The 25,865-nt window shown below is 47.9% G+C and overlaps 1 protein-coding gene across 2 annotated transcripts in view; it reads left to right on the plus strand.

Annotated features, from left to right (window-relative positions):
• Positions 1-2,457, plus strand: part of RFNG (RFNG O-fucosylpeptide 3-beta-N-acetylglucosaminyltransferase) — a 139,571-nt gene extending 137,114 nt beyond the window's left edge. For both annotated transcript variants that reach the window (XM_078653772.1, XM_078653773.1), the window contains one exon: positions 209-2,457. In XM_078653772.1, coding sequence (XP_078509898.1) covers positions 209-275 — 67 coding nt within the window. In that variant the 3' untranslated portion in view covers positions 276-2,457. The remainder of the gene's footprint in view (positions 1-208) is intronic.
• The last annotated feature ends 23,408 nt before the right edge of the window (positions 2,458-25,865 follow it).

Below are 25,865 nucleotides of genomic sequence, written 5' to 3' on the forward strand. Positions count from 1 at the left end.
AGGCAGGCATGGAGCCAGAAATGAATGTCTCTCAAAGTTGTGGATCTAGAATGCCCTAGTTCCTATCTGTGTTTTAAGTGATTTCCCCATGGTTTGACAAGATCCCTGTTATGTAGTTTATGGAAGTTTATCTTCTTTCTCCCTTACAGTGTATCTCCTCTGGCTCCACCTTGAAATAACTTCATGTCTCAATGTTTTCTTTCTGCAGGTTTAGAACTGTTCATTGTCTGCTCTACCCTGATACACACTGGTGCCCTCCCAGAAAGACGCGTTGACCTGTCTTCCTTGTGGACATGCTTGCAGACAGTTATTTGGCACTTCAAAGATTAGGCGACTGGATATGAGGAATAATTGTATATTTTGTCACTAAAAGGAAACTTGCTGCTTTACCGGCTTGTAGTTTCAACAGCATGAATTGCTTTTGTACACGCCTGGAATAGGCTTTTTCCATCACACCACTATGTGAATCTGAGATGAGTATTGAGAGCGCTCAGGAAGAACTGAAATGCCGAACTGGGGAAAACAGTACTCCAGTTTAGTAATCCAGGAGGGAATACATTAACCGGTGTGGTTTAAGGCCCTTATTGATTTTTGGAAGTGTTATGGAACCTGATTTGGAAACCTGATGAAGAAAATATTCCTAACTTAAATGATTTTGAAAGATCCAGTGTAATAACTCGGCAATCTCAGTACATAACAAGCAATGCCCAAACGCTCACACAGCCAAAAAGGAAGATATTCGAGCATACTGTGCCTACAGCTCGCGCCCAATTGATAGTGCTGTGCATTCAACTCTACTCTGCATCTCAGCCAACAGATCAGTGCTAGCTAACAAGACCAGCACTGGCCACAACTTAGCCCAACCAACAGCCAGCAGTAGAGATTGTTAGCAACCGTGAACAAATTTACTGGCACCCATGCGTGGTAATCACCGGGAAGGGGGAGGTCCTCACTAGAACATATGTTGTTTCTGGCGGCAAAAGTGTGAAAAAATATTAAAGCAGGCCTGGGCAGCAGCTAGAAAGTGCAATGTTAGTACTAGGAAATATTACATTTGTAACGAGTGCTGCCATCACATGTCATTGACTGAAATGGGAAGCAATGATGTCTGTATCAAGGCATGGCCAGAAATGTGTGCCATAGTTACCAGGGTTCAGGCCACATAGCATAAGGGATCAACTTGGATCAGTTTTATTTGCACTTGCAGTATATATTACCAGCAGAAACCCATAGTACCAGAAGCCCTGCATCACCTGCCCTGCCTTCATCTTAGCATGAACCACAATGGCCTAAAGACGTTCCTTCATCCAAGAGAATGGGTAAGTCATTGGGACCCACAGGTGAACTGAAGCTAGCTTTGCCAGCAGCTAAGACCCAAACTGCTAACATAAATTGTAGCTACTGCTATCAATAGTTAGGAGTGATGGTGCTAGCTCCGTGGCCCCTTCCTGCACTATCCAGTTACCGGCATCAAAATATAACCTGCACCTAGGACCAATGTTGGCAGCACCAGCTTATGTCCATCACCCGAGCATTGTCTCTATTGTCATTGTCTGAGCATAATTTGTGACCGGGGCTGTCATGGCCAGTACTAGAATCCAGCTTGCAACACTAATGCAAGCAACAGCAGGTCAGCGAACCCAGGACCAAAGCTGGGCTTGTGCATGCTATTAGAGCATAGTTGGCAGCCAGAACTAACAGCGCAATACCCAATTCACTAAAATAATAGAGGCCAACTCGCAATGTAGATGAATGGGGATTCCAGTGCAGAACATGCAACACCAGAGCATCACAGGCAAGCAGTAGTGGCGTTGTTGGGTACTGGAACCAGCATTGATTGCATGGGAGCACTGACCGAAATGGGGGTCATATCTGCTAGTGCTTGGGCAAACCGGATAATTTCTGTTCGGTACTCATGGTTTTGCGCAGTTGGGTACCACTCTGGCACATTATTCAGTGTTTGCTACACTAGTCACAGTCTCAATATTGCCAATATACAGATGTCACTAGTGGTTAGGGCCTACTCTACCAACTATTGAGATGAGCATTGAGATGAGCTGGAGTATTCATGGTATAACCAAAAAATGGGACCAATCCTATTAGCACCATAACCTCTGTAGCAACCAGGGTTGGTGCTGCCATCGTTCATATGGCCATTGCCATCAGCACCAGAGTGAGAGCAGTGGGGCCATAGTGGAGATGGTTGGCCGCAGTTAAGAACTCAGTTCTCTCAGCTACTTCCTAAATCCCTGAAACTCTGCAGGTTGCCGTTTTAATGCTTTTCTATTGCAAATTAAGAGGCTATTTGGAGGAATTGCTGCTTTCAACTTTTAGAAATTTTCAAATGTAAATAGATTATTATTTCAGTTTCTTTCTTCTTGGTAATAAATGTGGAGTTTTTTGTAATCATGTACTTCTTTACGAATATGTATTTCCTGACAACATTGCTTAAGAATGTTATGTACATTTTCATTAAAGTGTCAATGTGGAAACTGATGTTTTGTTTATAATACCTACGAAGTAAGTGATAACCAATATATACCCCATAGAGTCATGAAATAACTTTTCCTGGTGGGTGGAGTGGAGTTCTACACAAATAGTTGACCTTTCTTTTTAGTTTTGGCAGAATATTGCTTTATAAACGCTAGTTTTTGGCATCAGTATTAAATGAATAGGGAATGGGCATGCATTCAAAATACAGAGAAACACTCTACATTAATTGTGCACATCATGCTACAGCACACATTTATTTGTGTACTGGAACACCTATCCTATATTATTTAGATTACATTTCATTTTATGATTGGCTGACCATTCAAGTGGAAGACTTGGGGGCAGGACTTGGAATGCGCCATGAAGTAAGACTGTAGTGGAGCATAGAGAACGTGAGCTTTTTCCTTTCGCCTGTAACCGCATGATAGGGGAATGTGTATGAAAGTGTCGATGTGCACCCAAAATATCGAACCCTCCGTGTCAGTGGGACAGAATATTGAGATCCAAAATATTGAAAAAAAATATCGGCAGGCAAGTCTAGATTTTCTATAATTAACTCCACATATATGTGCCTATGCTGTACATATATCTTCAAGATACGTAGTTGTGGAGTTGCGAGTAGTAAATCTATACTTCCCTATATAAACTTACTTACTATTTTGTCCTAATTTCTGTCCTCAATATTTTTGTATTTCAATATTGTTGGTGTTGCTATTCCGTAGTGCGCTGACCGGTTCATGCGTGTTTACTTGTTAGGTCAGTAGGTGGCTGTGGTGGATCACAGGATGGACATTATGTAAACTGTGAGAAGTAAGCCGGATTAGTGCCTTTCCCATGAAAAGTGCCATGTTCTGTTTCTATTGCATTTTTTCAAGTTTGCATCACAACTTCAATATTCCAGCATGTTTCTAATAACTTGCCTCTATAATTAGATCCCACAATGCATTGAGATGCAGACTCAACCTCAGATTACTTTCATTCTACTTTCATATCTGGGGCTGTGATCCTGTTCCCTGAAAGATAGCATGGTGGCTGGCAGACGAGCTGTAAGCTTAAACCCCCACCACCACTGCCACTTTTCTCTTTCATGGAAACACGCAAACATGGCCCTCGCATACTTTTGGAACATTACTCTAGTGTATATATATGCAGGTACCAGGTTGGAGCTTGTGTCTGTTGTTTGGTCAAAGACTTGGACTAGTTTGGCTCTGCAGATACATGGCATGCTGTCCCTGATTGCTTTTGAATTTATGTGGTGGTCTACTGAATGGTGGTTCGGAGATCCATGTGTAGCTTCTTTTTAGCCACAGCATGTGAAACTTGCAAAGGAGCTCAGGTGTTCGAATTGAGTGAGGAGAGAATCATACAAATAGACTTCTTCTACACAGTGGGGGCACAGAATATTATTGCTGTGATTAAAACTTGCAGAACCACAAAGGCTGCTGGAGCTGCAAGCTCCATGAGGTAGATGAGCGTCTAACTGAGGTAATGAGTTGTATTGCGTTGTTACGATGTGTTGGGGCTACGTTCCTGGTTGATTTATTCTTTCATTATTTCACAACTCTGCACTATTTTTGAAATTAGAGATTCTCTTTAGGTTTACTGGGTTGTGTAATTCCTTCAAATACCTTAATATATATATAGAATAACCATAAAAAACAGTGCTATGTGTGTAACCAGGCGAGGCAAGAGGGACTAGAAACTAGGTCCTGTTTCACTGTTAGATTTCTTTTTTTTCCGCCATCTGGTTCGGACATGGTTTGCAGCGCTGCAGTTCGAGACCGTTCTTCGGGATCCCTTCTGTGCGGAACCCACTGTACTCTTGTCGGTATTGTTTTGAATGTCTTCCCATCCTCCGAGTGTCGAAAATCTGAAACATTTCCTAGTTGGATCGTGAAATCTCCAACCACAGCCTTCAGGCGTAGCCCGTTTCCATTAACTTCCACTCGAAGAAAACCTCATTGAGTAATCTGTCGATTGAATGGACTCCGTTCCAATTCTTTCCTCGGTGCCAATGTAAATATCCATGCACCAAGATCACAAGGACTGTAACCTGTGCCTGTCGCCGAAGCACAAGGAAGAAGACTGACACCTATCGCTCATTTCAATCAAAAAATATCCTGCTAGACTGTCTGGCTCGAGGAAGAGAAATGCAGCAGCAGAGTATAGAAGACACCCCCGATATCTTTGGAGAAAATATCGAACATGAAGAAATGGAAGTGTCTGCAGCGGAAGAGGAAGAGACCTTCTCCGTCCTGGACTCCAATTCCGAACTGGAGATCTAACTGGAGACCCAAGATGTCCCAGCCGGTCAAGGTGCTGTGAGTACCAAAACTCCTTTACCCACAAAACCTGCTTCCATGAAACAAAAGGCTTCCGGGCCACCACTGCCATCTGGCCATGGTAGACACAGAGACTCTGCTTTGAACACTCCGCCCTTCAACTCTGAACTGAAAGCGCAAGTCAAGCCTTCCAACCCTGGCTGAGACACCACACCTTCGGCCCCTAAAACTTAGGTTCTGAAGGACAAAAAGAAAAAAATCCAGCTTGGCACCAAAAATATCTGCACTGAACCAGAAAGATGCTCCTCCGAAGCATCCGGAGTCAATTCTGGAAACTATGCATGAAAATCTGGATCCAAAACAAAAAAAAAATTATATTACACTGAAGATGTTTCTATAAAACCTGTGATACAACCATCCTCCAAAAGGAAGATTACTAGCTCACAGGATATAAAGTTCCTTTGAAAAAGGACATGGCTACTAGCCCTCTTCACCCCATTCATTATACCTGTCCACCATCTTCACCAGTATCTGTTTAGTACCAAATTCAGACCCTCTAGACATTATATCACGGGGCTCTCATACAAAGCCTGACGCAGGGGCTGGAGATGACCGTTATGACCAACCACCACCAGATCCATGGGAGGATCATAATCTAGATCCTCCCACAGACCGATCCAGATCTATACACCGCAAAACCTTCTCCTCCCGATGACAACACGTCATATTAGGAGTTAATTGCCACATACCATGGAGTCACTTTACATAAAGAATCTTTAGAAGATGTTTTTATTTGAGACTACACATAGAAGAACACAGTCCTTATAATGTTAAAAGACCGGATGCGCCATGTGGAAGTTGCCGCTGCCTGCCTCCTGTTTTCTGCCTGTATCGAGCGACCCAGCCGCCGCTGAGCCGCCCGCTCGCCACAGTCTTTTCCCGCCGCTGCCTCCCTGCGGCCCCGCCCCCCGCCAGCCCATTCGCCGCCCCGCTGCCGCCACCCAGCTGACCCGCCCTCCTGGCTACCTTCTTATGCCGCCCACGCGTACGCGCAGCGTTGACGCGCAGCGGGCGCGCCGATTGTGCGCCGAAGGCGCGCCAAAGGCAAGCCCGTCTGCGCCTGGACCGCGCCCAGTGCCAGGACCCCTGGCCCTCGCCGATGCAAGACGACCCGACAGACCTACGACGCCGCCGCCCTCAACACACTCAATGCCGGCCGGAACCCCGCCTGCTGCCAGGCCACCCCGAAACGCATCCACGGACCCTTCACCTGCAAAACCTGCAAGTTCACCTGCCTCCGAACCTGCACCGCACCCGCCAAGCCAAACACCAGCAGCAACCACCTCAAGTGCATCCTGCTCAACACCCGCTCCGTCCACAGACACGCCGTGGAACTCTGGAACCTCCTCGACACAACATCACCAGACATCGCCTTCCTCACGGAAACCTGGATGAACGTCTCCTCAGCCCCCGACATCGCCATCCCGGACGGGTACAAGATCATCAGGAGGGACCGCATCAACCAGACCGGAGGAGGCATCGCCATCGTCCACAAGAACACCATCCGCATCACGACCGATTCCAACGACACCTTCGCCACCGCGGAGCACCTCCCCTTCCAGATACACACCGACCCAAAGACGACCCTCAGAGGCACCCTCGTCTACAGACCCCCGGGACCACGCACACAATTCAGCGAAGACATCACGAACTTCATCAGCCCGCACGCCCTCCCCTCCGCCGACTACATCCTCCTAGGGGACCTCAACTTCCACCTGGAGAACAACAAGGACCGCAACACCGCCGCCCTGCTGGAAAACCTCGCCAACCTCGGACTCAAGCAACTGGTCAACACCCCCACCCACTACGCCGGCCACACACTTGATCCCGTCTTCTCTTCCAGCAAGCACATCACCTTCAGCCACGCCACCAGACTCCACTGGACCGACCACAGCTGCGTCCACTTCAGCTTCAGAAGAACCACGACCCACCACCACCCGCAACAGGTTCCTCACAGGAGCTGGAGCAAGATCACCGCCGACCAGCTCACCACCTCCTTCAGCCAGAGCCCACCCGCCAGCACAACAGACCCCAACGAAGCAGCCCGCAACTTCACACAGTGGCTGACCGCCTGCGCCGACGACCTCGCACCACTGAAGAACCCTCCCAGCAGACCCAGAAGCAAGAAGGCCTCCTGGTTCACCAGCGAACTCAAGGACTCCAAGAAGAACTGCCGCACCCTCGAGAAAGTCTGGCTCCGCGACCAGACCACAGACAACATGAACGCCCTCAAACAAGCCACCCGCAAGCACCACCAGCTTATCCGCACCACCAAGAAGAAATCACTGAAGGAACGACTGGACAACAACGCCCACGACAGCAAGGAACTCTTCAGCATCGTCAAGGAGTTCTCCAACCCCAGCACCGGCAACAACGACATCACTCCTTCTCAAGATCTCTGCGACTCTCTCGCCTCGTTCTTCCACCGCAAGATCGACGACATCCACATTAGTTTCGGCGCACCATCCACGCACCCAACCGTCGAACCAACGCCCCCCACCGCACCTGGACCACGGTGACCACCGAAGACACAGCCCGCACGATGAACACCATCCACTCCGGATCTCCGACCGACCCCTGCCCCCACCACGTCTTCAACAAGGCCGACTCCACCATCGCACCCCAACTCCGGAACATCATCAACACCTCCTTCAACACCGCCACCTTCCCGAAGAGCTGGAAGCATGCCGAGCTCAGCGCCCTACTGAAGAAACCAACAGCGGACCCCACCGACCTCAAGAACTTCCGCCCCATCTCGCTCCTCCCTTTTCCTGCGAAAGTCATCGAGAAGATCGTCAACAGACAGCTGGCCGCCTTCCTCGAGACGAACGGATCCCTCGACCCCTCGCAGTCCGGTTTCAGAGCCAACCACAGCACCGAGACCGCCCTGATCGCAGCCACCGACGACATCCGAGCCCTGCTCGACAACGGGGAAACAGCGGCATTCATCCTCCTGGACCTCTCCGCAGCGTTCGACACTGTCTGCCACCGCACCCTAGTTCAACGCCTCAGCAACATCGGCATCCAAGAGAAGGCACTGGAGTGGATCATCTCGTTCCTCGCCGGAAGAACACAGAGAGTTCGCCTCCCCCCGTTTCGATCCGAGGCCACCGAAGTCATCTGCAGCGTACCACAAGGATCATCACTCAGCTCCACCCTCTTCAACGTCTACATGAGACCTCTTGCAGCCATCGCACGCCAACACAACCTCAACATCATCTCCTACGCCGACGACACCCAGCTGATACTCTCCCTCACCAGGGACCCCGACACCGCCAGAACCAGCCTACACGAAGGGATGAAAGACTTTGCCGAGTGGATGAAGAACAGCCGCCTGAAACTGAACTCAGACAAGACGGAAGTCCTCATCCTGGGACCATCGCCTCCGCCTGGGACGACTCCTGGTGGCCTCCCGCCCTGGGCACCGCTCCCAAACCAACAGACCACGCGCGCAACCTGGGCTTCATCCTGGACTCTTCCCTCTCGATGACCAGACAAGTCAACGCCATCTCCTCATCGTGCTTCAACACCCTACGCATGCTCCGCAAGATCTTCCGATGGATCCCGACCGAAACCAGGAAGACGGTCACCCAGGCACTCGTCACCAGCCGACTGGACTACGGAAACACCCTCTACGCCGGAACCACAGCCAAGCTACAGAGGAGACTCCAACGCATCCAGAACGCCTCCGCCCGACTCATCCAGGACATCCCCCGACGCAGCCACATCTCCGGCCACCTGAGGGACCTGCACTGGCTCCCCGTCAACAAGAGGATCACGTTCAGGCTCCTCACCCACGCACACAAGTCTCTCCACGACCTGGGCCCAAGTACCTCAACGACCACCTGACCATCTACACGCCCACCCGCCAGCTACGATCTACTAGCCTCGCCCTCGCCGCCGTACCACGCATCCGAAGAGCCACCGCCGGAGGCAGATCCTTCTCCTACCTGGCGGCCAAGACATGGAACTCCCTCCCCATCCACCTTCGAATGACCCAGGACCATCTCGCCTTCAGGAGACAACTCAAGACCTGGCTGTTCGAGCAGTAGCGGACCCCCTCCCCCAAGCGCCTTGAGACCCTCCCGGGTGAGTAGCGCGCTATACAAGTGTTATGATTGATTGATTGATTGTTTGATTGAAGACATTTTTAAAGACCCTGTACGTGCACGTATTATAACACCAGGGGTGAATTTAAAAAAAAATGCTCGTAAAGGAGCAAATTCCCAAACCTCAGGTGATGCACCACCTCCAGACTAAGAGTCTTGCGCCCAGATGCATCAAAGTGTTTTGGCCATTCTGTGTCTATGGGAAAATGTGTTCATGCATAAGGCCCTAAATTAATAAATGCCTCAGGCAAAAGCGTGACGGCACAATCAGCCAATCGTTGGCGAATAGCCAATACACAAGGGGACTAATTTCCAACTCCTCCATCCAGTGTGCGCTAGACACTGATGATACTGCATCCAGAGGAGTTAACACTAGTATTCTCCTCAGAAGACACACATAGCTGCGAATCTCGGGGTTGTAACAGAGGTAAAAAAGACAATACGTAATACTCACATTGACAAGGAACATCTTTTTGGCCCACAAGTTGATAAAACACTTGGAAAAAAAGACACCGAAGTAGCAAAATCCATGGGAACACTTAAGTCACCCTCTAACAGAGGCTCCTTTTGTCGTTCATTTTATATCGGGAGGCTCAACAACTACCTCCACAGAGGCCAACACATCCTACTAAAGACTCAAACTCAGTCCTCCCCCTCTCAAGGATTCTACAAGGGGGTTCAGAGGAAACCATGTTAAAGGAAGAGGTAGCAGTACACCAACACGTACCTCTCCGTCTCCCACCAAGAAGTGACAATAACAATTCCCCTTGACCATCATGCACTTGTCGGGAGAAGACTGCACCCATTTCTTCCCATTGGCAATCAATAACACAAGTCAAATGAGTGTTTGGTATTCTCCAACAGGTTTGTTGCCTGGAGCTCACCAGGAATATTCCATCTCGCATTCACTATCAATCGGGGAATTGTGAAGCGCGCTACTCGCCCGCCCTCAAGGCACTGGGGCTGGGGGTTGCAGCTCCCGGTCAGCCGAAGAGCCAGGTCTTCAGGCTCTTCCTGAAGGTGTGCAGAGTGGGGGGAGCGTCTGATGTTGATCAGGAGCTTGTTCGAGGTCTTTGCCGCAGTGTAGGCGAAGGCTCTTCCGCCAGCTTTGGCTTTGCAGATGTGCGAGGTTGGCGGAGCAGAGGTTTCTCTTGAGTACATGGAAGGAGACTCTTTCGTTGAGGTATTGGGGGCTGGTGATGTGGAGGTGGGTGAGTAACTTGAAGGTTACTCTCTTCTGGATGGGGAGCCAGTGGAGGTCTCGGAGGTGTTGGGTGATGTTTTCATGTCCTGGGATGCCGAAGACGAGTCTGACTGCAATGTTCTGTGTGGTCTGGAGTTTGCGGAGCTGGGGTTTGTTGATTCAGATGTAGAGAGAGTTCCAGTAGTCCAGTGCATAGGTGACAGTCTTTGGATTCGGTGGGAATCCATTTGAAGGTCTTGCGAAGGATGCGTAGGGTGTTGAAGCAGGTGGAGGTGATGGTGTTGATCTATCAGGTCATGGTAAGGGAGGAGTAGGGTATGATGCTGAGGTTTCGGGCATGGTCCGTGGGAGTGGGGGTGTTTCTGAGAGCGGTGGGCCACAGGTGATGTCCCATCTTGAGGGGGTGGGTCAGAGGACGAGGACTTCTGTCTTCTCCGAGTTGAGCTTCAGGCAGCTGCTGCTCATCCAGGATGCGTCGTCTTTCATTCCTTCCTGGAAACCGAGTCTGGTAGTGTGGGTATCCATTGTGAGGGAGAGAATGAGCTAGGTGTCGTCATTGTAGGATACAATGCTGAGTCCATGCTGTCTGACGATGACGGCAAGGGGGGGTCATGTAGATGTTGAAGGGCGTGGGGCTGAGCGATTATCCATGGGGTACTCCGCAGTTGATCTCTGTGGGTTCGGAGAGGGATGGTGGAAGTCTGATTCTTTGGGTTCTGCTGGTGATTAGGGAGCGGAGCCAGTCTAGGGCGGTTCCCTGTATGCCGGCGTCATGGAGTCTGGCAGTGAGAGTGCGGTAGGAGACTGTGTTGAAGGCTGCAGAGAGGTATAATAGGATGATGGCCGCGGTGTGGCCTTGGTCAAGGAGAATGTGGATGACGTCAGTGATGGCGAGGAGGGCTGCATCGGTGCTGTGGTTGCTGCGGAATCCAGATTGAGAAGGGTCGTGGATGGAGTGTTCTTCGATGAAGTTTGTTAGCTGGATGTTGACTATCTCGGTGACTTTTGTCGCGAAGGAGAGGAGAGAGATGGGTCAGTAGTTTTTGAGGTCCATCGGGTCTGCAGAGGGCTTCTTGAAGAGGGGCTTGACTTCTGCGCATTTCCAGTCGTCTGGGAAAGTAGGTTGTCGAGGTGGAAGTTGAGGTCTCCGAGCAGTATGTAGTCAATGGAGGCAATGGCGTGGGGGCGATGAGGTCAGTGATAGTAGTGGTTATCTCGGTTTGAGGTCTGGATCTGGAAATGGAGGTGTTCCGTGGGGGACGAGGAGTCGTTCGTGCTGGAGATGGCGAGTTGGAAGGAGTTCTTGTGTGCGATGGCGAGTCCTCCTCCTGGGTGATTGGGCCGGTCCTTCCTCTGGATCTTGTATCCGTCAGGGATGGCGGTCTCAATGTCTGGAATGGAGGTGGGGTTGGTCCAGGTTTCCGTGAAGAAGGCATCTTCTCGTGAGAGGGTGTCCAGGAGGTCCCAGATTTCTACTGGGTGTCTGTGCAGGGAGTGCTCGTTGAGTGGGAGGCAGCTGAGGTCTTAGTGTGTGCTGGCGTCCGGCGGGAGGACAGTGGCAGTTTGGGTAAAGTTTGTCGGCAGTGTCTGCGGGAGAATTGGCTGTGGGTGGTGTTCGGTGTGGACAGCTGGCAGTTTTTGTTCCTCTGGGGTTGCGTGTGGAGGGCAGCTGAATCATAGCGGTGGGTCGTCGAAGGACCAGGATCCCTGGCGCGGGTCGCAGATGGTATAGACTGGCTTGCCTTGGGTGTGCTAGCGGCACGGCCGAACAGAGTCCGCCTTTAAATAGGGAAGGGGGAGAGGAGCGCAGCTGGGAGGCGGGAGCGGGAATCAGCAGGGGGAGGGACCGCGGGGCCAGCAACGAACAAATGAAAAAAGGCAAATAAAACAGAGACTGAAAATAACAATTATAAAGGCACAGTAACAAAAAGGCGAAAGTCAGAAAACGGGCACAAACACAAAGACCGACCACAGCGGACCAGCAGAAGGGCAAGGATCTCCCACTGGACCACCAGGGATGAGGCACAAGCAGGAGCCTGCGGGTGGAGGAGGGCCTCAAACACCTACCTTCTCCGAGAGGTGTAGGGGGCAGTGGCACACAGAGGAGCTGCTGGGTCTGAGAGCGGAGTCCCTGACCAGGAGGTCCGAGGTCTCTCAAACTCTCTAGAGCACCAACAACTGCTCAAGCAAGAAGTACAAGCTCTTCTAACAAAAGGAGATATAGATCCAGTTCCAATACAACACCCAGGGTCGGGGGTTTACTCACTTTACTTCCGAATCCCTAATAAAGGAAAGTTCTCTACGCCTGTAGTGATTGAGCCATTTTCATGGATAATTGGCTCGATTATGACCATTGCCCACTACCATCTCTGTATATTTTGCTCTAATCTAGTGCTGTGTAGGCCTGCATAATATGAACTAGCTGTAAAGTAAGACTCGATAATGTTCTTTCTGTGTCTGACTGTATCTTGCTCAAAGGCAGGGCTTACCTATTGGCTTTGGCATACTCTAATGCCATCTTGCATACTAATTCGGGCTCTTTACGGGAATAGTAGCCTATGCTTAAGCGACTCCATTTTCTAAGCTGTCGCCATCTTCTAAGCTTTTCTGGGTGAGGAGTCATGTTTTACTTCTCACTTGTTTTTCGCACTTCGTATGCCGGTAGAAACCGATTCCTATATGGAGGAATGTGCTCGCTCTACCTCTGAGTCATAACAGATGCCTAGCTAGCTGATGCTGTGACCTTGGCGTGGAGCGGTACTGAATCTGATGGGAATAGGGGGCGAGCTTGCTAGAAGCTTCAACCAAAGTTTCCACTTGTACTAAAGGGGGTGTTCGGGTCTCGACCACGGGTAGTTCATCACAGTACAGACGTGTAGCTGTGATGGTGGAGCAGAGAATTCTGATTCGGCTGGAGAAACGGACTCCCCTCTGGCGAAGTGGAAGTGGTATGTGTAGAAACTTGGTGAGGGGTTCCACTAACTCTTACATTCTAACTGTTCTTATCTGACTATCGTCTCTTATTTTCAGGTTCTATGCATTTACTTGCATATAAGCTCTGTATATACTGATTGCATTTTAGCAATTGCGTAGGGATTGATGTGAAGAAGGCCTATCATGACATAGTAGTAATTTCTTTCTTTTGTCCTTCTATCATTGTGTAATAAAGAAACCCCAGAGTATATCATTATTTGTCTGTGTTCTTGGGATGGGAGGTCCGGGCCCTTCTGACCCAATGCTGTAGCATCAGAAGGATGGTAAGTTTCCCTTCCTGCAGGTAGTTGTTGAGAGAGGGATGTCCCCGCTCTCATCCAGGGAAAGCCAAAGTAACAAGTAATCCACCCCGAGGCATTGTTAGGAGGGGTATGCGTTGTTTATACAGTCCTACCTGGGTGGGCTTTGTTGCGTTGTTTACCGTGTGGCCCCTTGTTTGCGTTGTTTTCCCGGGTTGTTTGCGTTGTTGTCGCCACTGGTATTGTTGTTTGCGTTGTTATTGTTGTTTGCGAGCACCTCGGCAATAGCCATATATTCTAGGTAATCATTAGTATTATTCCTTTCTTGGGTACGTATTGTGAAGTGTTGTATCCTTTTTGGTCCCAAGAGGGGTTAGGGTCAGTATGCCCTGGTGATTGGCAGAATTCCTCCATATAGGAATCGGTTTCTACCGGCATACGAAGTGCGAAAAACAAGTGAGAAGTAAAACATGACTCCTCACCCAGAATTATCAGGTCATTACAACAGCCAATCTTAGATCACAGCCCTTTAAACCTATACATACTATCTAAACAGTTCCATATGGTCACACTTCCACAGGTGCTTTCGCTCTTGCAGCAAGGCTACTTTATACCACACTAGACTTAAAGGACGCATACTTTCACATTCCTATTCACCCAGCGCATCCCAAACAACTCAGACTTATGATAGCAGGAAAACACTATTAATTCATAGTACTACCATTCGGAGTCATTACTGCTCCCCGAATATTTACCAAATGTCTAAAAGTAGTAGCAGCAGCTCATCTAAAAAAACAAATAGTTCATGTCTTCCCATATCTAGACGATTGACTCATCAAAGCCAACGGACACCACAAATGTTTGCAACACACTTCAGATACCATAAATCTTCTGTCATCATTTGTGATTCAGTCAATAAATGCACAAAAATCCCATCTTCAACCCTCACAACTGCATCCCTATCTAGGAGCTATGCTATAAACTCACAGGTTTAGCCTGTCCCAATGCAGCCAGGATTCACACTTTTTAAACACTACTACTACAATTCTAGAGCAACCAGTATCTAACAGTCAGAACTTTCATGCAACTCCTAGGGATCATTGCATCATGCATTGCCATAGTGCCTAATGCAAGATTAAACATGCGTCCTCTACAGGAGTGCTTAGCACATCTATGGAATCAATCAAGGGTCAGCTAAAAGACCTAGTGTTGGTAGACCACTACACCCATCGCTCTCTGCAGTGGTTGAACACACAACCTATCAAAAGGGTAGCCCTTTATCGACTCTGTTCCACAGATCATGCTCTCAGCAAGTGCATCCCTCACAGGGTTGGGTGCCTTCCTACAAAATCTAATAGTTCAGGGTCTCTGGGACAAAATCCCCACACAAACTACCTAGAGATTCTAGCTGTTCACCTAGCAATTTGACAGCTATGTGCTATGTACAAAAACGGGGTGGGGGGATCGCTCTCTACAGTTACCACATTTCTCTCTGACCATTTGGCATTCGACAATACATCGCAAAATCCAATTGCTAACAGAACACCTTCCAGGGACAGATGACTAATTTGCCGACTTCCTCAGCAGGATGCGCCAACAAGTGGTAACTCCATCCCCAAGTCCTCCTATTCTTCCACAAATGGGGCTTTCCACAGATAGATCTCTTTGAAAACAGCGAAAAACTCAAAATGGCCAAACTTCGCCACCAGGTTTCCACACCCTCTATCCAAAGGCAATGCCATATGGATTAATTGGTCAGGGATATTTGCTTATGCTTTTCTGCCTCTCCCTCTTCTTCCATTTCTGGTTCAGAAGCTCAGGCAAACATCCCTTACCCTTATTCTAGTGGCTCCCACATGGGCTTAACATCAGCTCAAACCTTCTTACCCAGAACCAACAGAAATCTGACATCCAAACCCCAAGGAGCTCAGTCTAGCGATTTGGCTCCTGAAGTCCTAGTTAGGATACCGAAACCTACCACCAGATTGCATGACAATTAGTAAAGAAACAAGGAAACCTAGCACTAGAGCATGCTATTCAGCACAGGTCAAATGGTTTGTTATATATTGTAATGAACAGACAATTGACCCATTAGATGCTCCAATACACCAAATCATTTGTTACCTATTGCATCTATAAAATGCAGGTCTTCCCTACACATCCATACGTCTACACCTTGCAGCGGTGGCTGCATATCTTCAAAACAGACAACACTTATCCCTATTCGGAGTACCAGTAATTAAAACCTTTATGGAAGGCCGTGAAAGAGTGATACCACCAAACATTTCACCTGCACCTGCATAGAACCTCAATATTGTACGAACAAGACTTATGGATCTACCTTTTGAACCATTGCACAATTGCCAACTACAATTCCTTTCTTGGAAGATTGCTTTCTTGATTGGTATCACTTCACTAAGATTTGTTAGTGAGCTTCAGGCACTAGCCTTGGAAGAACCATTCTTCCAACTCCATAAAAACAGGGTGAATCTGTGCGCCAACCGAAAGTTCCTCCCAAAAGTAGTCTCGGATTTTCATATTAACCTATCAGTTAAGTTACCTGTTTTCTTCCCTCAACTCAATTCTGTTGCAGAAAGAGCTCTACATACCACAGATGTCAAAAGAGCATTGTTGTATTATACTGATAGAACTAAAGATTTTCGCAAAACAACTTTTTGTTGCCTTTGCTTCTCCTCATAAAGGGAAGCCTATTTCTAAATTTGGTATTTCTAGATGGATTGTTAAATGTATCCAAACAAGCTATATTGAAGCCAAACGAACTTTGTCTATACCTCCTAGAGCACGTTCTACTCCTAAAATAGGAGCATCTATGGCCTTTTTAGGTAACAGTCCCATAGCTGAAATTTGCAAAGCAGCTACATGGTCTACACCACATACATTTACCAAACACTATTGTGTGGATGTATTCGCACGTCAACTAGGTACTACAGGACAGGCAGTCCTAAAAATACTTTTTCAGACCACTCCAACACCCACCGGTTAGCCACCGCTTTGGGAGAGTACTGCTATACAGTCTGTGCAAATCATGTGTATCAACAGCACATATGCCTCGAACGGATCATGTTACTTACCCTGTAAGTATCTGTTCATGGCATGTAGAGCTGTAGATTTGCATGAGTCCTCCCTCCTCCCTGTACACCTATAGTCATTGCATTTATTCACATTCTACACGCATGGACATCTCTGTACTGCACTTACTTATCCACTCTCTCCCTCTTGCAGGAAAACAATCTAACAGTGGAGTTGATACCCATGCGCACGGTCACCAAGAGGAGGAGTCACCTTGCCTCATGATTGGAAAAGACTTCTTAGAGAAAAACCACTTTCAAACTCCCGGACCCAACTCTAGATGGCAGGTGTATGCAAAGCATGTGAATCTACAGCTCTATATGCCAAGAACAGATGCTTACAGGGTAAGTAACATAATCCTTAACTCACATTTTGGTAGATATTTAGCAGTGGTGACTGAAATGGATATATGCTGGTACAAAATAAGTCTGGCCCCACAATCTGTCCAGAGGACCCAATAAATCCACTTTCTCTGGTTCTCTTTTTGAAACCCAACATTAAAGAGTGACTGGTGCAATGGGATCCGTGGGGTAGTTGAAACTATAAATATAAGTATCCTGTGCACAACAGAGGTGGCTAAATTATTGGTTGATCTCAGGAACTTTCCGGCTCTTCAGTAATTGCCTCATAGCATTGTAGATACACTCTTGGGCATTTAGTTTCACGGAAGTAAAGTGTTGCCACAGTGGTGGAAACTGGTCGTCCCAGAAAGAAACTCAAACTCTAGGGAATGAACCAAGTGGGCAATGGATAGAGAAAGGAGGCTAAGGGTCGTACAAATGGTCCATTGGAGGTATAGCCTCGTTGCACATTTTAAATCAAATGGGGAACCTCTAGACCGGCCTACCCAAATATGTTTGCAGCATTGAACTGTATTGCAGATTCAGATCTATTGAAAGGCTGAACGATATCATTATTGCATGAATATTGAAACTGCATTCACACTCCGCATACTGCAACTGCAATAAAGTGAAGAAGAGAGAACAAGCAAATCCTCTAAAAAATCCCTGTGATTAGGGTAACATGGAGGTTTCAGAGGGTCTAAAATCTTATTGAGCAAATCTGAAACTTAAGCAGACATGCAGAGCAAGCTCATATGTCCTGCATCAGCTTAAATCAGAGACCACAAGACTTATTAATTACAACTAATGAACTGGCAAGGGCACTCATTCTAAGCATGGGTTAACACAAAAAGAAAATAAATCATTTAATTCCGTTTGAAATACGTTTTTTAAACTTAGGCAACCGGGACCAATTAAATAACACCTGAGTTATAAATATACCTGAAAGGACTGGGGCAGAAGGAGATATGAAACTATTGATAATTAAATTAATCTCAGAACACTTTATGAAAGAGTTGATGAACGTTTATCGGCCTTGTTCTATAAGTAGATTCAGAGGGCTCTCAGAAACATTTTTTTAAATCCAAATCTCACTTTAAAAAAAGTCAAAAGATACTAGTACATTTTTACATCATTTGTCACTGGAGAGAACATCGTGAGTGCTACATTTAAAGCGAAGGCAATCTCTAAACCTGGCTGCGTTTTCACTGTTCAGTCCACTATTTCTAATGTTTTAGAAGAAAAGCAATGGGCTCTGGGTCAAAAGATATCTTGTATAAATTGGTGCAACTGCTGATGTGAAGTTTCCACACAACTGGTGTTTAAGTACAAAAACAGAATGCACAGGCTAAGTCTGTGGAGGAAACGGAGTAATTACTCCAATCTCTGTCAAGCAAGAAGCAAATAAAACCTGGCATAGTAACAGAGTAGAGTAACTAGATGGGATGCCAATCAGTATATTAGTTTAATAGAGAGAAATGCTAACCTATGCAAATCAAGGTTGGTTCAGATTATGAAGTTTAACCCTCATTCACACTAAAGTATGGATGACTCTGCTAGGTGCAAGGGCTTCCTCGGGCATCTGTGCCCATTGACATATGGGCTGAAGGTGGGTGGTGGCAAAAACTACGACCAAAACTGGTATAGAAAGGTCCTCCTGGTTTGAATACCCGATATGTATGGATAAACTAGTCCCTTTACAATTTAGTGGATAAGGAACGTGTAAATCTGAACGCCAACTGCTGCTGTTGAATAGCCTAAACAGCTCACAGAAAGGCTACGTTTTCCTGGTATTTAACAGAAACTCATTACTTCAACAGAATCCATAGAATGGATTAGCTTAAATTGGATTGATCAGTCAATATTGTCCCCGACTACTGCATAATGATAGGAGTACCAATACTATAAGGAAACTAAACTGTAAACCAGACCACTGGACTTTTGCAACTCTATGGCGTTTGCTGGATAACTATGGCGTTATTACATTTGCCACACAGATTTCAGCACAAAATGCTTTTTTGCTAGCTCACCCTGATCAACTCTTACTAGAACAAGCATTGGCATAGCCAATAGGTGTCGCCTTTGGGACCTTTATAAGTGTTTAGCCATGCAACAGTTGATCTTGTTGCACCAATGATATTGTGCTGCATAACTAAATACTTATAAGGACAAAAAAGCTAGACCTATTGGCTATGCCAATGCTTGTTATAATTTGATATGTTAGGGCATCTTTGATTATTATTGTTTTTCTTCTCTTTGTGGAAAACTTTTTCCATATTGACAAACGTCTGCTCCTACTGAGATTTAAGACTTAAGAAAACTGCAAAGAAATCTGGTAATGTACTGTGGCACCAGCTAACAAACTATTTCTCCTGTTTGGTAACTCTGGAGAGCCCAAAATGTGCACTTTATTAATTTTATTTTTTAATTTAGTTATTTTATTATCCCTCGTCCATCTTTAAAGTCAAATTATCTTTATCAATTTATCACACTACCAAATTATTTCCAACCTGGCCATGTGCCTTATCTCAAGAGCATTCTAACTTAGTTGCTATATGAGGATAAAGATGTGCAGCTCTAAAAAAAGAATCGGAAACTGTGACAGTTGTAACTTAATTAAAACTCTGGTCAAATATGTGCAAGATACCCACAAGACACCACAAATGGCTAGTAGCCGACCTCTCCATGTATTTCAGTTCCCAAGACAAGACACCGTGTTTTTCAAAATGATAAAACGACTTTGACAGTATGTCATGAAGCTAAGGAATCCGTATGTAGCTCCATTCTTTAACAAACCTCTTTTGGATTCCACCGGTGCCTTAGTCGCCATACTAAAGCTCTATGCACAGTTGACATATGTTCACTCCGGTGCTGTCAGTCATACATGAAGCTCGAGCTTGGAGCATTTTACCTCAGGGGCTTCTCTTAAAATATAAGCATCTCTTACAGATAATGTTTTAATTCACACTGTGACATTTTAATTACACTGTTCAACATTCTTCTCTGTTGGCGGCTGCAAAACTTTTCTGTAACCTTTCTGTATTTATGGATGTGCTCACACAATGAAGTTATGAATGGCGCCATCAATCTCGGTCGGGCGAGAGAATGTTCTGGAACATCTTTATGTGATCTGCAGGCCAGAGGAATCCACATTATTATGTTAAATAATTGCTGCATTTACGCCCACTGGAATATATTAGCTTTGTTTGGCAATCGGACAGAAACTTATTACACTAAAGTATGTTTGCTGAGGTAGTGTCTCATCTGATATCGCTTCTTCCCTTGTTCGGTGTTGGCACGCCTAGTTGGCAGTAGTGGGCGAGGGATGTTGTTGCACTGTTCTGCCTGTGATCCGTGAACTAGAAATAGAGCAAAACAATCGCCGCTTGATTATTAGTTTTATCCACAAAAAATGCTTTATTCGACAGAAAGAGCGATCGTTGAGGTATGAAGTGAATGCGAGGAGAGTAGCTGACACCTACAATACTTTAGATATAAGGGGAGAGAATGTGCGCAAGATTTGAGAGTTCTCAGATGGTGCTGTGAGTTATGTACTGTTTTGAAACAATCGTGTGCAAAAGCTTTAGTGCTAGGAAGTGGCAATAGGGAGAGAAGTAGTATGGGGCACTGGCTATAAGTAAAATGTGTTGTAACGTTCATTCTACAACAAGCTTCCAACAAGCACTGAAACACAAGTTCGCGGCCGCGAACGTTCATTGTGAGAAAGAGGGGGAGCAGGAGGTGAGCCCGCGAGTGGTGTGTGCGCACGTGCTGGGGAGAGCAGTCTGCTCATTTTCAAGCACTGTACTCGTGCTTGTGGCGCGCCCCTGCTCACTCCCCCAAGGTGGATGCCGCCACAAGCATGAGTGTGTGCTTGAAAATGAGCTGAGCGACGGCTAAAGGCCCTCCTATCAGCGTATGCGAGACCCAAAAAGTCATAACATTTGCCTCCGCTCATTAGTTTACCAGCTGAACGTGGGTGTTTTTACCATTGCTACAGTTGCACCCACTGGCTCATGCATCAGAACTGGTTTAGTGTTGTCCTTCTTTCAAAATGCCCTTTTCTGGCTATTGTGAGATACAGCCTTTGCGTAGTGATGCCCCTCACAGCAGGGTAGTCTCTAGCCTGGTACACCCACACTAGAGGCACATAGAGGTATGATGTTTTTGCATCATCCCAACTGAAAGTGTGAGCAAGGAAGACAAAAGGCTTGGCCTCAACTAATGTCCACATCATAATCTGCATTTCCATCCCTTACCCGACTATCTACTGAAGGGCAGTGCTTCAAGAAGTCTAATTAGCTAACAAATCCTACACTGAATTTCTAAAGCAAGCCCAGTCATCATCCACCATGCCTCAGTGTTTCGATCTCCACCCACAAAAGAGCAGGCAGTACACTTCAACTATCTGAGGAAACTGTCATTCACCAACCATCTTGTACTTGTACCAAGCCAACCACGTCCAAATGGATCCCACTTTGCTTTTACAACTAATTCTTTAAGCCAAACTTGAGGATGAAAATCACCAGACATCCTCTCCTGAATTTTCAATGTTTGCATTTGTCACTAACATATTTACCTACAATGTTATGATTTCTAGATTCTTACACGGCTTTCTTTGAATGCATCCTAGTTCTCTCAATATTTCCCTACCTATACGTACGTCCATTACTTTTCGCTTCCAGCCCTTGAGCTCATCAGCTCCCCTGACTGTAGTGCAGTGGCGTAACGAAAGTTGAGGCCCCCCCCTACAATGTATATGGAGGGCCCCACTCCGGATTTAATCCGGAGCTCTCAGACCTCAGTACTGTGCAGAGGGGGGGCCCCGGCAGCTCCACCGCACCGCGGGGGCCCGTGTTACCCCCCTGCTGTAGTGGTGGTCTAGAAGTTGCCTCGCAGTGGGCAGACTGCCTGATTCTAGTGTCTGTCCAAATATCTAATATAGCACTTTATTCCCAGACATATAATGTTTCTTTCTACAGTCTTGCATCCCTTAATTGGAAACTTTCTTCAAAATTATCCTCTGAATTACTAAAATATGGCATAAAAACTAACCTTCCCTTTAAATGTCTGACTGTTACAGCTCCTTTTTTCTTTCAAATGACCGTTTCCTTCCCTTTCATCCTTTGCATGCCTCCTTTTCTTGAGCACATCCTACTCACACATGCATGTTCACCTTAATGTCTATTATTGTATTTCTGCAACCTGCCCATAAGTCATTTACAAGCTCCCACAACCTCTCCTCCTCTGAAAATCAAACTACTGCAACCTAACTATACCTAACCGCCTCAAGCTAATCTACTGCAACCTAACTATACCTAACCGCCTCGAGCTAATCTATTAAACCCGCCAACCAACTGAAAGAATAGTTTCCATGGGCACATAAAACTAATCCCAATAGGTAATGATGACCAATAATACAGGACTAGCTTTGGGTTCCAGAGCAGCATGCTGCCCGTCGCACAGCGCTTCAATGCCTCACCAGGGGTAGTAAGCGCTATATAAAGGCAATTAAAGCTCCAATAAATATTACCATGGCATTGTAAAAGACATCAGGCCGACCTTGCTCTACCATATTGCCGAGAGAACTTATAGTGGCAATGTGTAAAATCTAAAAAAAGTAATTGATTCAGGTGATATAATAGCATAGGACCCAGGTTGCTCTGAATCGGAAATATAACAGAAGTCGTTTGCACATTTAGAGCCTTTTGATCAGGCATAATGTCCCTTTGTGTCGTTTATGTGATGAGAATGTGTTTTAAATATTTTAAGTGACATTTTTGTTTTTTGTCACAAATCATAATGACCAGTATACAAATCGCTTCCCATTCCCAGCTCCTTAACAACAGTGGACACATAGCCGGTAAATGATTCCATTAGGACACAGCATCATATTAACGACTCGGTTATGCTGATAATTTCTAGTGCGTGGTGCGAAGATCCTGCTTCTCCTCCCTCAAGCTGAACTTTGTGTATGTTTTTACTTTTTCTTCTATTGCTGTCCGAGACTTCAGCATCTTCACTTATCCCATAAATATTTCTCCACCTCGCAAAGATTTTTTTCAATTTTGGGGGATCTGGAACACAAAGTAAGTGATGCTTCATGGCAATTTTGCTGCAGTGAAACAAAACTGAACTCCATAAATTATGGATAAAAATGAATACATTATAATGAAGCTTGAAAAGAAAGACCTTACAGAGTGTGCAAGAGGAAAGAAAAGCCGCCTGCTGAATGTCACTTTTTAAAGCCATAAGAGTTTCTGTCAAAGACTTGATTCTGAAGAAAGCTATGAAACAAAGATCTGAAAGAAACAGGTTAGTGTTAGATTCCTTACCTTAGAATATCACCCAGGCGTGAGACTGGAACCGGAAAGTTTTGCGTAGCAGTACCCCTGTGCATCGGTAGGCGTCGTCTGCAGTTCCGTGTCCGTCGTCTGCACCGGGATGACATCGTCGGAGTACTTAGACGCCGCCCTCACACGCTGACGTCAGTTCTTCTTTTTTCCACGCCAGCAAGCGCAGATCCAGGAAGAGCAGGACTCCTTAGTCACTTTTTGACTAACTTTTTTCGATCTATTTTGGATCTTCTCGAGTCGGTATCGACTCCGGTGCCAGTAGGGATGCCCGGGTGCAAGCCCTGTGAGGACTGTAACCGACTGATGTCGGTTACCGACCCCCACAGTCGGTGCCTTTATTGCCCCGGGCCGACCATGATGACAAGTCGTGCCTTGACGTCGAAAGCTAGGTGGGAGCGGTCCCGTAAGCGACTTGAGATCCGGTAGTCGCCCCCGCGCCGCTCGATGTCCCGGTCCAGGAGGAGGTCAAGGGACCGGTCGCTGGGCCACTGTCATCATAGCTCGGCGAGTCGACACCACTCGTCGGGTTCGAAGTCCTCAGGTAAGTCGAGGCACAAGAAGTCGAAGAGGCAACATCGCTCTTCTGACTCCGCCCGACGCTCGCGCGATGCTTCCTGGGGGTTTGAGCGCCAACGCGGCTCTGCCGGAGCCGCAAGTGCCGCGTCCAGCTCCACACCCGCCGGTCCCTGGGCTGAACACAACGCCGGAGATCAGCGTTTCCCTCCGTCTGGTCCCGTCGAGGTGCCTTTGGGCCCCGCGGACCCGTCTGGGAGCCCAAGTGGACCGGTGGCTTTGGCGCCCTCGGGTGGATCCGTGTTGACGCCAGTCGACCTTACGACCCCTTCACCGGGCATCGTCACCAAGGGTGTTGCCCCCGGCGCCGTCCTCTGGCATCGTCGTCCCAGATTCCCCGGTCCGGATCCGGCATCGGACCGGCGCCGTCTTAGACGCCGATAGGTGAGCCCTTCACCGACGATCCGGCGCCATCATTTTTTCCTGACTTTCAGGAGATGGAGGACAAGGGGGATTGGGAGGGGTCTGAGGACCCTCTGGCACTGCAGTGCTAGTTGAGTCAGGACTGGACGGACGAACTTGGGGAGGCCAGTGGTCTGGACACCTCGCCCGACACTGGTTTTGTCTCTCCTCCTTCCGTGGCTACAGAGGAGGGGGCTGCATACAGCGTGGTGTTGACTCGGGCAGCCAAGGCCTTGGCTCTTGAGCTCCCAGTTGCGGCCGTGAGGACTCAAACCTCAGGCAAGCTCCTCGGAGCCTCTCCTGCTGTTCGAGGCCCTCACTGACGTTCTGTTGGGCACCTGGTCCAAGCCCTCCACAGGCCTCCCTGTGGATAGAACGTGGCCCGACGCCACCGTCTGGCTCCGGGCGACCCCAATTTCCTGTCTGTTCACCTCACCCCTGAGAGCCTGGTGATCCAGGCATCAACTTCCCAGACCGCATTCCCGACCGCCCCTCCGGATCGGGAATCCAAAAGGTACGACCAGTTTGGTAAGAAGCTGTTCTCACTGAGTTTGGGGTTGCGGTCTGTCAACACCGCCTTCCTTTTGGGCCGTTACTCCCACTCTTGTAGGGATACGGTTGTCGAAGTGCTGCCGCAGTGCCCGGTGGAGGTCCAGGCAAAGCTGACCCAGGCCCTTGCGGAGGGAAGGGACGCAGCACAATATTCCATTCGGTGTGGGCTGGATACCACGGACTCGCTAGGCAGGGCGATTGCAACGAGGGTGGCAGTTCGCCGCCACGCCTGGCTGAGGTCCGCCAACTTTTCGGGCGATGTCCAGGCATCCCTTATGGACATGCCATTTGATGGCCGTCTCCTTTTTGGTGACAAGGCGGACAGCGCGCTGGAACGTTTTAAGGACTCCAGGGCTACGGCCAAGTCCTTGGGCCTCTGCCAATACCAGCAGACTTCCGCCTTTTGTCCATTTCGTGGCCAAGGAAGGGGCGCCCCCTCACGTCCAGTTAGCCACAGGCCGCAGAACACACCTCAATGCGGTCGCGGACGTGGTAACCACCGGTGTGGTGCCGGGGGACACAGGCAAGGCCAGTCCACACCCCAGCCCCCGCAACATCTGCCTCAAAATCCTCCTAGTCTGAGTTTTCAGGCCCATTCAACGCCAGTGGGGGGCAGGGTTCGCCATCACCTCCTCCACTGGCTCTCCATCACATCGGATAGGTGGGTGGGCTACTCCCTCCCCTTCGAAGCGACCCCTCCAGCCATTCCACCGCATGTCGGGGGATCACTTGCAACTTCTGCAGGAAGAAGTTACGGCCTTCATAGCCAAGGGGGCCGTTGAGCATGTTCCAGGGCCAGAAGTAGTACGTGGTTGCTATTCCCACTACTTTCTGGTTCCCAAGAAGGGCAAAGGGGGCCTACGCCCTATCTTGGATCTGAGGAGCGTCAACGGCTTCCTAAAGAAGGAGAAGTTCAAGATGCTGACTTTGCCTCAGGTCCTAGCTGCCCTCGACCCAGAAAACTGGATGGTAGCGTTGGACTTGCAGGACGCATATTTCCACATCCCCGTCCTGCAGGCCCACCGGCGTTACCTGCGGTTCACGGTAGGCCACGAGCACTTTCAGTTTACCGTGCTCCCCTTCATCCTTACTAGCGCTCCACGGGTGTTCACGAACGTGATGGCGGTGGTCGCAGCTCATCTGCGCAGATTAGGGGTTTCCGTCTTCCCC

Source organism: Lissotriton helveticus, chromosome 7 (assembly GCF_964261635.1).
Source record: "Lissotriton helveticus chromosome 7, aLisHel1.1, whole genome shotgun sequence".
In the NCBI taxonomy this organism is placed as follows: domain Eukaryota; kingdom Metazoa; phylum Chordata; class Amphibia; order Caudata; family Salamandridae; genus Lissotriton; species Lissotriton helveticus.